Consider the following 14,827-nt stretch of genomic DNA (forward strand, 5'->3'; position numbering starts at 1 on the left):
CAATTGTTTCGGAAAATAATTAGGCAGATATCGCCCCAATTAGGCGAACGGTATGCATCATCGGTCGCGAGCGAAGGTGTATTTCTCAGGCGAGGAACAACTTTCACGAGAGGTGGCTGCGTCTTTGCCCTCTGATATTCCCGTGGTACCGCGTCTACCAACGCGTTAGATCCTACTGGACGATTCAAGCCAAATGGTCCTCGACGCGCGGTAAAATTTCGCATGCTGTTCGAGTTTTGTTTCAATCGTCTGACACCACGGCAGAGCATTTATGTGTTCTCTGTTTAAATAAGATTGCGTTGGATTGTAGGCACACGAACTCGTTGAAACTGATAAGGTCTAGAAAGAAATTAGGAAGCACCTGTTATATAAATCAGGCAGTACCATCATGCCCGGATAAGCAAAAGAATTCTGCTCCGGTCTTTCAATTTCAACGTTGGAAGATTTACAAATTCATCGAGTAATTATCGACAACCTATTATGGTAGACTGAACGAATCTTAAACTTTGCTAGTCACATTTTCGAGACAAACGCAGCCTATTCAGGTCGACGATAAAAATAGCGGCGAAAACAACTCGCGGTTCTTTTCAAAACGAAAATCAATGATCGTCGTGCGGTAGGCTCTGCGCCTAGAAACATAATTCTGCTTGGAGAACCGAGCTGCGCGACCTCCGTTGCCGAAGTAAATACGCGCGAGAAACCGCCTCCTTGTCATTCGGACGCCGCATAAACGCAGTGTTCACCGTCCCTGAACATCATACACCGATCGGGCCCGTCCATAATCGCGGCCGTTTATTTTTATGCTTAAAATGTCTCGCCGCAGTCGCGAAATTAATGGGATTAACGCGGTGGAACCGAGAGGCTCGGTTTAAAGGTCATTTCATGTAGAAAACCTCGGTTAGAAAGTGACGTTAAATCCGGACAGAGAAATTCCGCTCGATTCTCCATATAATTTGATAATCGTTTGTTTTCTGACGTCGGAAGAGTGACTGCACTTTTTCTATACGTTCTATTCTAAACATGATCGTGGAACTTATCGTACGAACGTTCTCACATTCTAAATTCCGATGAGAACAGATGGAGATTCGCTCTTGAAGGTAAAAGTTGCGGGTTGAATGCATCTGCAAAGTATAAGCGTTATTGTAGGAAACATTTTCCTATTATTCACAATTAATAGTCTGTTATTCATGTAAAAAGACTGTTCAAGGATTTCCTGTACTTCCCACAGGGAAACTTTTCTACCCGAAATAATTCGTCATTACAGAACATTGATTACTAAAAACTGAAATTATTTAAAGAATTTTGATATACTGTTGTATTATTGTAAACTTATTCGAAATATTAAGGAAAGAAATAGAAGCTCCAGCAATCAACGCAGACAATTTTTATTTTGCACAAAAATCCTATTTGTTGTTGCTCTATCAGAATTTGTTAGGGCCATTTTAAAAAAGTTCTGGAGGAGTAACAAGAGATTTATTTTTCTGCTAATTTTCGGATCGGACGTCTAATTATTCTGAGCTCAATTTGAATCCCGAATGAGCACTGTCAGACCTCTGAACGAACAATTCATACAAGCTATGCGTGTTGCGTGTCCTGATAGTGATTTCAGGTTGCGTACAGCTCTCGCGAATCCTGATAGAGTGATTCAATTCAGATGCAGGCCGGAGATAGACGATGTTCGGTCGGTGAGAACGAGGCCTAAACGCGTGTCTCGGACCTGCCCCTTTAAGATTGTATAGCAGCTCTCCATCTTGGCTGATTTACTGCCTTGGGCAGGTGAATTGCGAGGGTTGTCCGAGGCCGTATCATGCATTTTATGGAAGTACACCTTGTACACTCCGCATTGATCCCGCGGATCTCCGGGACGGCGCCTTGTTTGCTTCAATTTACTTCGATTCATATCTTGAGTCGCTGAAGCGTGGCTTCGTTAGGGATGTGAAACGTTCCGGGCTAATATTCATTGTTGATAGTACTGTATTCAGGCGGTGCAGCCTTCGGCTGCAGGTACTCGAACGCGCTCTATTTGCATCACTGGTCACGCATCCTGCACCTAGCAGGATTTTGCATTTCTACCATTTTTTCGTCGCCCCTTCTCTTGTTTCAATTTCTACTCTTCTCCTTTGAAATTGAACCAGTGTTGTTTTCTAGTTCTTCTACTTTTCTTTCTCCTTCCATTTTCTTCGAAAATTTTATCAAGAATTCTTTTCTCCCGAAATGTTATTTTTACCGCCATTGTTCATCCGTGTAATCTCAGCTGATATTCTTCTTGACATGCAGTTTCTCTGCTTTCTCTCAATCCTCTTAGGTAATTCTATTCTTCAGCTGAGACTTCCTACTCCACCCTTTTTGTCGTCTGCCTTATTATTCAACTCGTTCTTATTCTCTTATTTCTAATTTCATCTAATCTCACTGTTTTAAAATTTTATTCTTCGGCTGCGACTATTACCATGCTTTCGACTTTGTTTGTTACTCGTTCGTCTTCTCTTCAGTAATTCCTATTACCATTTTTCCTTTCAATTCTCCTACTTTTCGTGCTGGTTCAGCCCTCTCAGCTAATTTTACGGAGTCCTCGTGTTCGACGCGTTTCTTCCGGGTGTCAACATCGGTTCGTCTGCAACCGTGTAATGCGCGAACGTGCCCAGGTAGAGGGCAATAAATGTCGCGGCGTTATGCAACAAATTGCAACGCGAAACGAAGTCCCGATCGCGCCTTTACGTTTAAAGGTAAGCTAGCAGAGCCCGATTCGAAACTGTTGCTCGCACGATCGGTTCGAGGAACGTGATCCGCGGAGGCTAGCTCACCGGCATGGCAGCCAGTTAGCTCCCTTTCTCCCGGGGAGCAGAAAAGCAAAACGTCTTCGAATAGGTCGTTCTCCTTGCTTGCTCGCTCGCTTCTTCCCGCAACTACAGACCAAGGGATCCGCTTCAAGACTCTGTTCCGTGTTCGAGCGATATTTCATCCGAAAGGTCAACGAAGATTCCTTTCTAACTCGCGGAACACTGAGTGCATCGTTAAAAACTGCCTCGAAAAACACCCACGGGTTTTTTCCCCAATCTGCCGGCAGAGATGAGCCACTCTAAGATCTCTCAATTCTTCTCATTCAGCGGTACATTAACAATAGATTCACGGGACATGTCAAAATGGCGGGTTACCAATCATTTTAATTCACGATTATTGACATCGTAAAGATACAGGAAACTTACTTCTTTATTGACATATTATGCTAACAATTCAGAAAAATTATCTAAATTATAAATAAATGCTTGCTTGCCTGTTTTATACAGTGATATGAAATAGTCGCCGCTACTGTTTCGTAATTGTTAAGGTATTCTAAATGGGGAAAGTTAAGCACCAAGGAACTGCTTTGACAGCAAAGTGTAAGAAAACTCGATTTGGTTTATGCATAAAATTAAATATCACGGTTTTCTCCTTATCAACTATCTCCGATATAAACCACGAATGGGGCATATATGTTGTAAAAGTGTAATTCGTGTCTGAAAGGTATTTCATTTTATCAAGATGGAATCTCCAGTGAGCTGAGAAATTGAAAGTCGTTGGATTTAAGAGATGAACCTGTTTCTCTCAGGTTCCCGGGTTCACTTTTCAGAACCGAGTCGGAAGGTATCGTAAAGTAAGTCGCCTAAGGCCAGGTTCGCCGTATCGCTAGTAATTGCACGACAAAACCCTAGCACAGCTAAATATGGCGTTACGAGACTGCCCTTTTGTGCAGTCCCCGTGAAAACAGAGGATTCCTCGCAGCAATCTCCCACGAACCTCAGCCCGTTTCGCGATCTTATTCAACGGGGACGCGGGCTGTTGAAAGTTACAGACTCGTGTTCTCACGGTCGCGAGCTTTACAAGATGAGGATTGTCCGTGGTGTTCCGCGTCGGGCTGTCCTGTACACGGACCACTGTCGCTATCTACTTCATAATTAAAGGAGATAATCTCGCAGTGGGTCAGGCGTGCAGGAAGTTCACCGAGATCTGGAACAACTGTCATTGTAACTATCGAATAACACGACATTCCAAAAGTGTACAGAAATGGCGATCGAATATTGATCCCCAACCGCCAATCCTTGCCACAATCTTTTAGTGACATTTAAATGTACAAGTACTCGCAAAATCGGAGTTCCAAACATTTTTCTCGAACAGTCTCGCCAGAAATAGTGATTGACTATTGATCCACCAGATGATCTTCGTTCAAATTGCTTTGTGGTATTTGAGTGTACAGGATGCTACAAAATAAGGGGGTCTAAGGTCTTGCAGAATTTTAAAGTGTTCAGGAATAATGACTATTGGTCTGTCTAATAATTCTTGCTAAACTCGCTTAGTGATATTCAAATATTCAGGATGTTACAAAGTGAGAGGTCCAACAATTTTTTTGGACATCACAGTGGCCGCAAGTAATGATTGAAAATTGGTCCACCTAATAATTCTTGCTGCAAGCACTCGGTCCGATTTCAGTGTACAGGATGTTACAAAATAAGTGGTCCAAAGTCACTCCAATCTTTTCTAAAGTAGTTAAAAGCGCTCGGTGATCTTACCTAACTATAATGCATCCACTAATCTTCTCTTTATAAAATACTGTACAGTGTCTTCAGAAACAGGTGGCCCACGGTATTCCCATAGAGTATTTCAATTCAACAGAAACATCCAGCAATATTTCCTCGGCCCGCAAATCATAAACCTTTCCCACAGCAACCAATGTCACGAGACTTTGAATAGTAGCTGATAAAAAATTTTCTAAGCGTCCCTCATCCTTCTGGAGCTCTTCAGAAGAATACTGGAAGAATCCCGAGGAAGCTGAAGAGTATTAAAATAGCAAGTGCTCGAGTCAAAAACATTCCCCCACGGGCCCCGTCATGCAAATTTGCACCGTGTAATCTGCTCGTCCCCCATGAGAGGCCTTCGCCCGTTCATTGTCATCCCGTCGAAAGGGAAATTCCGTCGGGAGCGAGAGAGGGTGCAGCCGCCAGTCGGGTGGCGATCGCTACGCGTGTGTGTATGTGTGTGTGGGGGAGGGGGGAGGCGAAAAAAATAAAGCTATACGGTGCGTGTGTGGGCGGGAAACTTGACCTGGTTATTCCCAATAACGGAGAACCCGGCGCCTTTCTCAGAGAGCAACGCAGCCCGAGCCCGATCGATCTCACGGCGACGAGCACGACGTCAAGCGGTCTCAACCAAGTGCACCGTTCTCGTTTCCGAATGCACCTTGAATCCGTTCCACGAGCACACGATAATCTCGACCGTGCCGTACGAACCCTGCACAAGTGCAAATGCACGTACATACTTCGCACCCCGTGCAAACACAATGCGCTGCTGAAGTGCAATCGTCAATGGCCGACTACAAACAGCGTGACGACTCTTATCAGAATTTCGAGATCTTCGGAAATTTATCGTTCGACTGCCTATCTCCATACAAAGCGAACATTGTTTGATTAGTCTCTTTGTTCAATTATTGTTGAGTCTGACCCGCCGAATCGGTATTCATGAACTCTTTTAATTCCTCCGCAATCTGAAATCCGTTCCCGCAAATTTTAAACAAATGGACAAAATCTGCAGGTTAGATAAAATATGATAGATACTGTATCAATTTAGCAAGCTTCTGATTAACGAAGATTTGCAGAACAACAGTCCAGCGCGTAATCTCCTAATGCAGAAACTTGTTGAAGTAACATGTTGCTCGTTTTAGTCTTATTCTCCTAAGTAGAGTAAACGCAAAATCAGTGCAGAATGAAATAGTGTGACGTAGAATCTTCTGTTTTCTCGAAGTACATCATCTGGATGAAAAGATGAGGACCGAAGCAGAAAAATTCTGCAGAACGGCTGAACTGATTTTTCTAGGACCTAGAATTTTTTAAGTGTTCCTTTTGTCCCGTTTTCGCAGCGAGGAGGAAATGGTACTTTTCCCGACAAAGGGCAGTCATAACAGCGCCATGGCCGGTGCAAATATTGACGAATGTTACGTGTCCGAAGTTGCACGACAATGGATGCAAATGTTATGTAAAATGTAACGAGCAAACGATCCCGGGCACCTCGATAAGCCGTGGCCGCGGTGTTGTGCCGTTTTAAAGGTGACCGAACACGGTGCAATTTCTGCGCTCATGTTCTGCGCCCGGCTCTCTTGCTTTATTACGTTACGAGTCTTAATTTTCAAGAGAAAGGTTTCCGCTGCTGTCCCGTTTTGCTGCTACCTTTGTGAATCGATAAGCAAACAGAACGATCCCCGATAGCACAGCCACGTGTGTCTCTCTGTGAGTGTGTATGTGTGTGTGCATGCATGCATGTAATTGCGTGTCACAGATACGTCTACACCGTCGCGTCGCGTCGCGTCGCCGACGCTTGTAACACGCGTTATCAATTTCTGTTTCGATGGGAGGAATCGCTGGCAAAAGTGATTCACACGCGCGTGGCCTCGCAGCTGTTGATAAGATTGCGGGTTTCGTCCGCTTCCTATTTAGGCGAACAGTTGCCAACGTAAACTCCGATGGCGATCATCGTTGCAACCGAATTTAATCATTTGGCGCAACATGGTTATTTTTCGGTAAAATTCCGTTCGCCGGGAAACTGATCGACGAAGAGATCGATGACTCGATGAGGAAGATCGATAATTCCCAGTGAGATCGACGAGTCATTTGTACTTTCCCAGAAGACGTATCTTTCAGATTTCGTAGGAGTTTCCTTGTAGTTTATTCAGTTGCGGAGTGTAATTTCCAAGCAACGTTATACAAGCTTGACAAAAGAATAATATATCTTCTAGATTTCGTAAGAATTTTTTAGGTAGGGTAATTGTGGAATTTGTGGAACAATGGCTCGAAGCATTTTTATTGTCTTGGTAATTGTGAAACGTGAGGTTCGAGGTGACTTGGTATCGATGATTGATTGACTGGCGGCGCAGGGTGACAATGAAGGCTGTTTTAATGCCACCGGGTGTGGTAAAAAGTCACGCAGTTTGAACATTGAAGCGAGGCGTGTGTGGAACGCGACAGAAGCCGTAGATCGGTTCGCAAAGCTCAGACACAACATGCGAGTGGTCTGCATTCGCACAGGCGCCAAGGCTGCCTTGATATTCCCCAGTAATAGAAAGTACCATTTTCAGCTGCCGTTCAAACCAATATTTACGCTTCTGAGAATAGTAGTACGACACGAAAAGAATTTATTATTCGTTCTACAAAAATTGGAAACCCTCCTGTGTTCATATTGGGCACAGCATTGTTAAACAAAAGGTACATACACTAATCCAGTTTTTCAATAGCATAGCATTTCCAATTGCATAACATTCAAACAGTGCTAATTACCCAGTTAGCCAAATGCTGTTTCAAGCAAATTTAGCGCAATGTTTGCACCACACTTTGCGAGCAAAAGACTTGCTCATTTGGTATCAAACCCTCCTTGGAGCAGAATTTGGTCCCCATTTTATATGAATTTGGCACCAAAATTTGTCGACAAATTCCTAGTCAAATTCGGAGACAGATGGATCGCAAATTGAGTGCAAAGTTTGCAAGCAAAATTCCATGCCAAATTCGAGCCAAACCTTGGCTTTGTTCTGTCCTCGTTATAGAGGGCAGGTCCGTCGCACGATAGCGGACGCAACCTTGTTCGCAAAGGTGGTGCGTAAACACCAAAATGTGCCGTGAAAGACAAAGCGCCGTAAAAAATGTGTTATAAAAAATAAGATATGCGTATAAATGTATTATACTCCGATTTAGCCCGATATTTACTTTCAGATCAAGGTTAGGTTCTCTCTTAGTGCGACCGACCTGCCCTCTACAACGAAGCTGAACGAAGTCAAGGTTTGGCTTCAATTTGGCATGAAATTTTCACTGCAGACTTTGCACTCAAATACCGAGCCTAATGCGGAAACATATGGATAGGAATTTGGAGACAAATTTTGTTGCAAAATTCAAAGCAAATTGTTTACTGGGTAACCTCTTAAGGCGCGTATGGTCGCGGATGGTACAAAAGCCGCTATAGTGGCATTACCGTTTAAACTGACGCTTTCCACGGAAGCCGCGATAGTGGCGTACAGTGCTGAAGAAGTTAATTTTGTCCCTCCATTCTGCATTTTGGATCAATCCTAGAACGCAATTGCATCGCGAGTACCATTTTCCCCAGAACTGTATCAATTTTCGAAAGTGTTCTTTTCAGACAGAAAAATGTTCTCCAGAGTTTAAGAGTTTCTGCCAAAAGTGACCTGGTACCATTCTTGCAGCGAAGTTCTTGAATAATAGTGACCCAGGAGGAAGCAGAAGAATGGTACCCAGAAGTTGTCGCTGATGTACCTTTACATAAGTTGATGGGAGTCGCGGTGTCTCCGGTTCGCGTCCGTCTAATTAATTCGCGAAGGAAAAGTAAAAAGGGAAAGTCATTCTCATCTGCGGACCGATTGTCGCTCCACGAGCGAGCAGCGTGCTGTTCCGTCGGTTCTGATCACATTTCCAATGAGCAAAGTGCGTGGGAACCTCGACTAGGTTCCGCTTTTTCCGCCTTCGAGCCATAACCGAGTAATCGTTCGCCCGCTATGTAACGTAGAAAGCATGGGAATCGCGTCTGCACGCGCGAACTTCATAAATTGAACGAGCCTTTGACCGAAGTTTAGGTCTTCAAAATCGTGAGAACAGATTTATCGCGTGCGCCCCGTGGAAACGAGCCTTTAAAACCGCTCGCTTAGGCATGACTCGGGGGATTCGAAAAGGCGTCTCGAATCGGTTATGCTCGCTCGATTCCTTCGTTTACCTTGCACCGCGATCCGCGAGAAGTCGTAAAACGTTCGGAAACGCCATAATTCGCGAACACACGAGCCGACCTGGCATTACGCAATTTGATAACGCGATGTCAGCGATCCGGCGGCCTTGAAACCGCGAAAATGGCAACGAACGATCACGTTCCAATTTTCACATACCTATTTCCGAGTACATACTTCGAGACGTCGGATAGAACCATAAGTTGCATTTACGGACGAAGGATGAGAGAGGTCCTGCGCGTTCCCGAATGGTTCGAATATTCACGATTTGCCGGTGACGGTAGGCGTTAGGTAGAACAATAAATTGTCTTCGGGAGTGACTACCTCGCCGCCGTTCTTCAATTCTTTCCTCTCGGCGTCCTTCGAGCCGCGACTTGCGTAACAGTTGACATACAAGATTGGATCATGAGAGTTCACGGCTGCTTTTCACTTCTTCGCGAGCACGCAGTCGGCGCAACGCTTGTCAGCAAAGAAGACGGTGACACGAAATCGTGCCGAGTCCCTCGAACCGGACCTCCCGCGCCAAGGTAACAGGGAAAAATGGTAGCAGTGAACTTTACCGTTGCTCGATATTCCTTCCGATCACGTAACCACTCTTTCACCGCGATAACAGTACATTTCGGCGGTTCGTGGCCGTTCTGTCGTTTCAATCGTTCAAGCATAATTCCGAAGACACCGTTAGGCGATTCTTTCCACGAGTACGCCCGCTAGTTCAGGCTATTTCCGAGTGTCTTACCGCGGATGGAGTACGTTCAGATTGCCCGCGATCAATAATCCCGAACGCATTCTGGATCTTAGCACTGCGGTCGCGCTGGCAAGATGCTTCACTTTCGCAAACTGAAATCCGCTCCGAAAACGAATTTTAAGAACTCGGAGGAAGAGAGGATTCAAGGACGAAAATAAATCCTTCCGTTTCTCAATTTTAACGAGAAAAAAATTCTTCTACTTCTCGCTTCATTTCAACGAAAGAAAAAAGTTATTGTACTTCTCGCTTCATTTTTATCTTGGTCTTAAACCCAAGTGGTTGGATATGTAAATTCTACTTTTTTACCGTCTTTTGTTTGTCTTCCTCGGGACCCGGCAAGCGGTTCATTTTATTTCTTCTAAAATTAGACTGCGGAACTTTATGCGAAATAAAATTTGTCTGTATAAATAGTACAAAACAGGAGCCAACTGCAAATGTCATTTTTTTCTTTGACGATTTAATCAGCTCAAACATTGATATTTTTAAATCCTTTTAATCTGTGCACTGCTTTACATTGCACAAACCCGCAGTCTAAGAATAAGCTGGAAATAACAGCAGATTTAAATTCTTGAAATGTTTTTACCGTTTTAAATTGCACCTACTTTCTTTCTTGTTATAAATGCATAGAATCTGCGGTCTAGCGGTGACAGTCTTGATAATAATTTACGTTTACTCCTAATTTCTGTCTCGTTGGTCCACATAAAGCAAAAACAAGAAGAAGTGAAAATTGTCTATGATTCTTTTGAAGAATTCCTGACTAAATAATATCTGTGCTTTCCGAATTGTCTTATTTCAAATATTTTCAAATAGTTGAAGATTTTATAGTCGTTCGCACAATGGAGCATTGGGCTGTAAACGCGATCACCAATCGCGATTTGGCCGTGCCCGCTGCCCCCGAAATCGATACTCCGTATCGCCGACCCCATTTTCATATGTACCATTCGTCAAAAAAGTGGTGGGGGAGGGGAAAAAAGCAGACGAAGAAAAGCGGGTCATCTTTTCAAACGGGCGAAAATTAGACGCTGAGTAATTAACCCGTGCGAGCTCGTTCGCGACGTCGAACAACGCGATTCGGAAACCATCTTTACAGTCGATGATTCAACGAGAAGACAGTGAGCCTTTCGCAATGAGTACGGTGGCGTAGTTGTCCACAAGGTACAGTGTTTACTCGATATATGTCCAATACACGGGTGCAGCCACGGACATATATCAGCCAGGAGATACTATTCTTTGATCCACGCGACCTTACACTCCTCGGCGACCGAGGTCTCTCGAGCTTCTTGGCCACACAGGGGTATACCCCGCGGCAATGGGGATAGTTCTGAGACTTTTATCGGCTAGGCATTTGGGACATATATAGAGTAAACACTGAGGTTCCATTCAAACTACTAGGGAAGGACTTGATACTCGTTGGAAAAATTGTTGTTCGTTTATTTGGTCCATTTGTCGTTTAACTCTAGATTTTTAATACAAGCCATCAAATGTTGTTAGAATTGTGAACGTAACTCTGAATAAGTGCAGTCTTGTCATTATCACAGAGCAACAAGTCAGTAGACTGCGGATTTTATGAGTTTATGGCAAAAATGAGTAAATACTTTTAAGGAGATTGCAAATACTGTTGTGTCATTTTCAACTCACTAAAATTATGAAAAAATAAGAGACCGAATGTATAGCTCCTGCACCTTGGAATTAACTTGGACAATTTTTGTTTTGCATAAAGATCCGCAGCAGGACCGGCGTGACCTTTTGCGAGGGCGGGTTCAAAAATTTTGCGGGGCCTGAATACACATTCAAATCCTATACTTAAATTTTACAACGAGGAATTATTTATTTACAAATTCAGTTACCTATTATATATTTTTTATAAGATGAATATTAAATAATAATACAATCCAATAATAATATGAAATAATTTTTCGCGCTTCTTTCGACGCCAAATCTTTGATAACATCATCAAAATCGATTGAATTTGCTACTTCACTTTCTATTGACAGAATAGCCAGAGATGAAAATCTCTCTTGGCTTATCGATGATCGCAGACAATTTTTTATTAGTTTCAACCGCGAGAAGTTACGTTCTGCTGAAGCCACGGTTACTGGCGTCGTTAACATAATTTGTAATGCAATTCATAAATTTGGATATGCTTCCGAGAGATTGTTCTCTACAATGTAATTCATCGACTCTAAAGCCGAATAATTGGTTTGTGTTATTGACCGGAACATCTTAATTTCTTCAAACATTTCAGTTCCGTCGAAATCTCCTTCCAAATGTAAGTGAAGATCTTGACAACACTTTAATAAATGTTCATCATCTAAATTCCCAATCTCATTCATGTATAGAAAATCAAAAATATTTTGGTGATTTGCATATAATTCGAATCTATTTTTAAAGGATAGTAACGCAGTATCTATTATTTTAAAAACGTAATGTACACAAACATATTTCCGAGTATAAAATTTTGTCTGTTACAAAAATGAATAAAATCGCGTGCCAAAAAACATTTACTGCAAGATAGGATCAACTACATATTTCATTAGTTTGTATATAGTTGAAACATTTCTCTGTTCTTGCTCACTTTATCGAAATTTTAACATTTTGGTCGAAATTAATTTAATAATTACGAATTCAAATTCTCAACTAGTTATATGTATTGGATTTCATTTGTATGACTGCCATACGTTTTTTCTGCGACGCGATTTCAGTTAGGGTTGATTTTAACTTAAAAGGGGGGAAATAATTGAAAAAAAATACTTACCAGAAATCAAACGTTTTGAAAATGTATATGTCACGGTTTATACCACAATATAACTTTGAAAAATATTCGTCGTCTTAAATTTACCGAAACGTAACGATCACAGTCCTTGCCACGCGTCGAGAAATTGACTAACGCTGATGCGTTTTTGTTTAAAACATATGAACCGCAAGACGGCGACTGACACACAACCACTAATAAATGTCAGGCGTTGCTATGCCCACTTCCTATGCAAGTTCGTAGGAGCTGCGACTCGTCGACAGGCTTCCAAAAATTGGGGAGTCTTCTCTCTATTTTTCTAAGCAGTTTTGTTAAACAAATCCAAGTAATATTTTTTCGCATCCATAATTCGCTTTCAAGGGGCAAAAAATTCAATGGAATTACAAAATCTGTAATCATGTATGACTTTTGCAAAAAAACTATTGATGTAGTTCAATTTCTCTAAAAAGTACATTTCTCTGAAAGCGCCTGGATCTTTTTTTATCTAAAGTAGTTCCCAGGATATGAGGACTTTATGGAGTTACACTGAACTTTGATGATTTTCGTCACTTCTTTGAACTGAATCATCGCTACTAAAAAAATGTCTTGCATCTGCTAATGGTATCATCATTCTGTAAAAAGTTAATAAAAATCAGTGTTTTTTAACTGGATAATTTTCGTAGACCGCGGGGCCGGGTTCCGGCGAACGCGCTGAACCTGCCTTGCGCCGGCCCTGATCCGCAGTGTAGTAATTACGCAACTCGTCCCATTTTCCGCGGCCCTAAAATTCGATTCAGATTAAAATAAGGGTGCGATGATCGATTATGTTCCGCAGGGTGGTAGGGTATGGGTGCCTCATCCGGAGAAGGTATGGGAAGGCGCGTTGCTCCTCGAGGACTATAAGCTGAGACAACCGACCTTGAAAGTCCGCACGGAGGACTCGAACCAAACGAAGGTCCTCGAGATCAAATCGGATACCGATTTGCCACCCTTGAGGAACCCGGACATTCTCATAGGGGAGAACAATCTAACATCACTGTCGTTTCTACACGAGCCAGGTGTCCTCTACAATCTCCAGATACGTTTCCAGAGGCACTGCATCTACACTTACTGCGGCATCGTGCTGGTCGCGTTCAATCCTTACAATGAGCTTCCAATCTACGGACATGACACGATCTGGGCTTATAGGGGGCAAGCCATGGGCGACCTTGAGCCTCATATATTCGCAGTTGCTGAGGAGGCTTACACAAAGCTGGAAAGGTTCGCGATTGTCCCATTGGCACGTTCATTGGCCTCTTGTAACGCTCGAACTTGAACCCGAGTGATCTTTGCATAATATTCGCAGGTTTTGGCACTGGTACAGGCTAACGGGTTAATCTAATTAAAATACAAGCGAAATTTTCTTAATTCCGCCCAAACGTTTCTTTATAGTACCAGGGTGATTACAAGAAGCAAATGGATTCTATAAGACTCTATAGAAATCGAAATACTATTATACTCAACAAGTTTATCGTATACCATTTTAACCCTTATGTCAACAACCAAAATGGTTTGCGACATTCGAAGCACTGTATAGTTTCAATGCATATGTTTATCCCTCAAATGTAGATTGTAATTTGTGTAGTTCGAATAATTAGAGAAATGGAGTAAAAATGTCTGAAGCTCGTTTCTTTGGCGAGTTGGGCTCAAATGTTGGTACAGTGAACGTGTCGATTGTGAAATGTCTGATTCCCCAAGAAAAGGCTAGAAAATGTTTCTGAGGTTATGGAACGATCACAGGGAAGGCCACGATCAGTCGATCATTGTGTCCGGCGAATCAGGCGCGGGCAAAACGGTGTCCGCCAAATACACTATGCGATACTTCGCGACAGTTGGCGGCTCGACAACGGAGACACAGGTGGAGAAGAAGGTTCTGGCCTCGTTGCCGATCATGGAGGCGATCGGTAACGCGAAAACCACGAGGAACGACAATTCCTCGCGTTTCGGCAAGTTCATCGAGATCCAGTTCAACAAGCACTATCACATAACCGGGGCCAGCATGAGGACCTACCTGCTTGAGAAGTCGAGGGTGGTGTTTCAGGTATGATTACAGAGTAGCGATTCCGATTGATAGAAACACAGGCGGCGCAAACTGTTTGTCTGAAGTCCGATGATTATAAACGAGCAATTCCCTAGGCGAATGAGGAAAGGAATTATCACGTATTTTACCAAATGTGCGCAGCCGCGTCTCGACTACCGCACTTGCATCTAGGTCATCAGAATCAATTTCACTATCTGAACCAAGGAAATAATCCGTTGATCGACGGTGTCGACGATCTAACGTGCTTCGACGAGACGATCACCGCGCTCACCATGCTCGGTTTCACGTCTAAGCAACAGGACGACATGCTTCGTATTTTAGCGGCCATCGTTCATTTAGGCAATGTCCAGATTAGGCACTCTGAAGCGCAGAACAGTGCCAATGACACCGAGGGCAGCGTTATCTCCGTAAATATACGATATTTATTCGATGGTGTAGTTGGTCAGAAAGCGACTGGCCTACTGGCAATTCTCTCCGCGAGAGAGCCACTAGTTCTCCCAATTTTAATTACAAAAGGGATCCCAATTT

The 14,827-nt window shown here is 43.1% G+C and overlaps 1 protein-coding gene across 3 annotated transcripts in view; it reads left to right on the forward strand.

Moving 5' to 3' along the window:
* Didum (dilute class unconventional myosin) overlaps window positions 1-14,827 on the forward strand; it is a 29,061-nt gene that overhangs the window by 2,296 nt on the left and 11,938 nt on the right. For all 3 annotated transcript variants that reach the window (XR_013082681.1, XM_076792216.1, XM_076792227.1), the window contains exons 2-4: window positions 13,055-13,479; window positions 13,999-14,299; window positions 14,395-14,706. Coding sequence is in view for 2 of the 3 variants with exons in the window: in XM_076792216.1 (XP_076648331.1) it covers window positions 13,055-13,479; window positions 13,999-14,299; window positions 14,395-14,706 (1,038 nt within the window). In the remaining variant the exon portion in view is untranslated. The remainder of the gene's footprint in view (window positions 1-13,054; window positions 13,480-13,998; window positions 14,300-14,394; window positions 14,707-14,827) is intronic.

This window comes from Halictus rubicundus, chromosome 1 (genome assembly GCF_050948215.1).
Source record: "Halictus rubicundus isolate RS-2024b chromosome 1, iyHalRubi1_principal, whole genome shotgun sequence".
Lineage (NCBI taxonomy): Eukaryota > Metazoa > Arthropoda > Insecta > Hymenoptera > Halictidae > Halictus > Halictus rubicundus.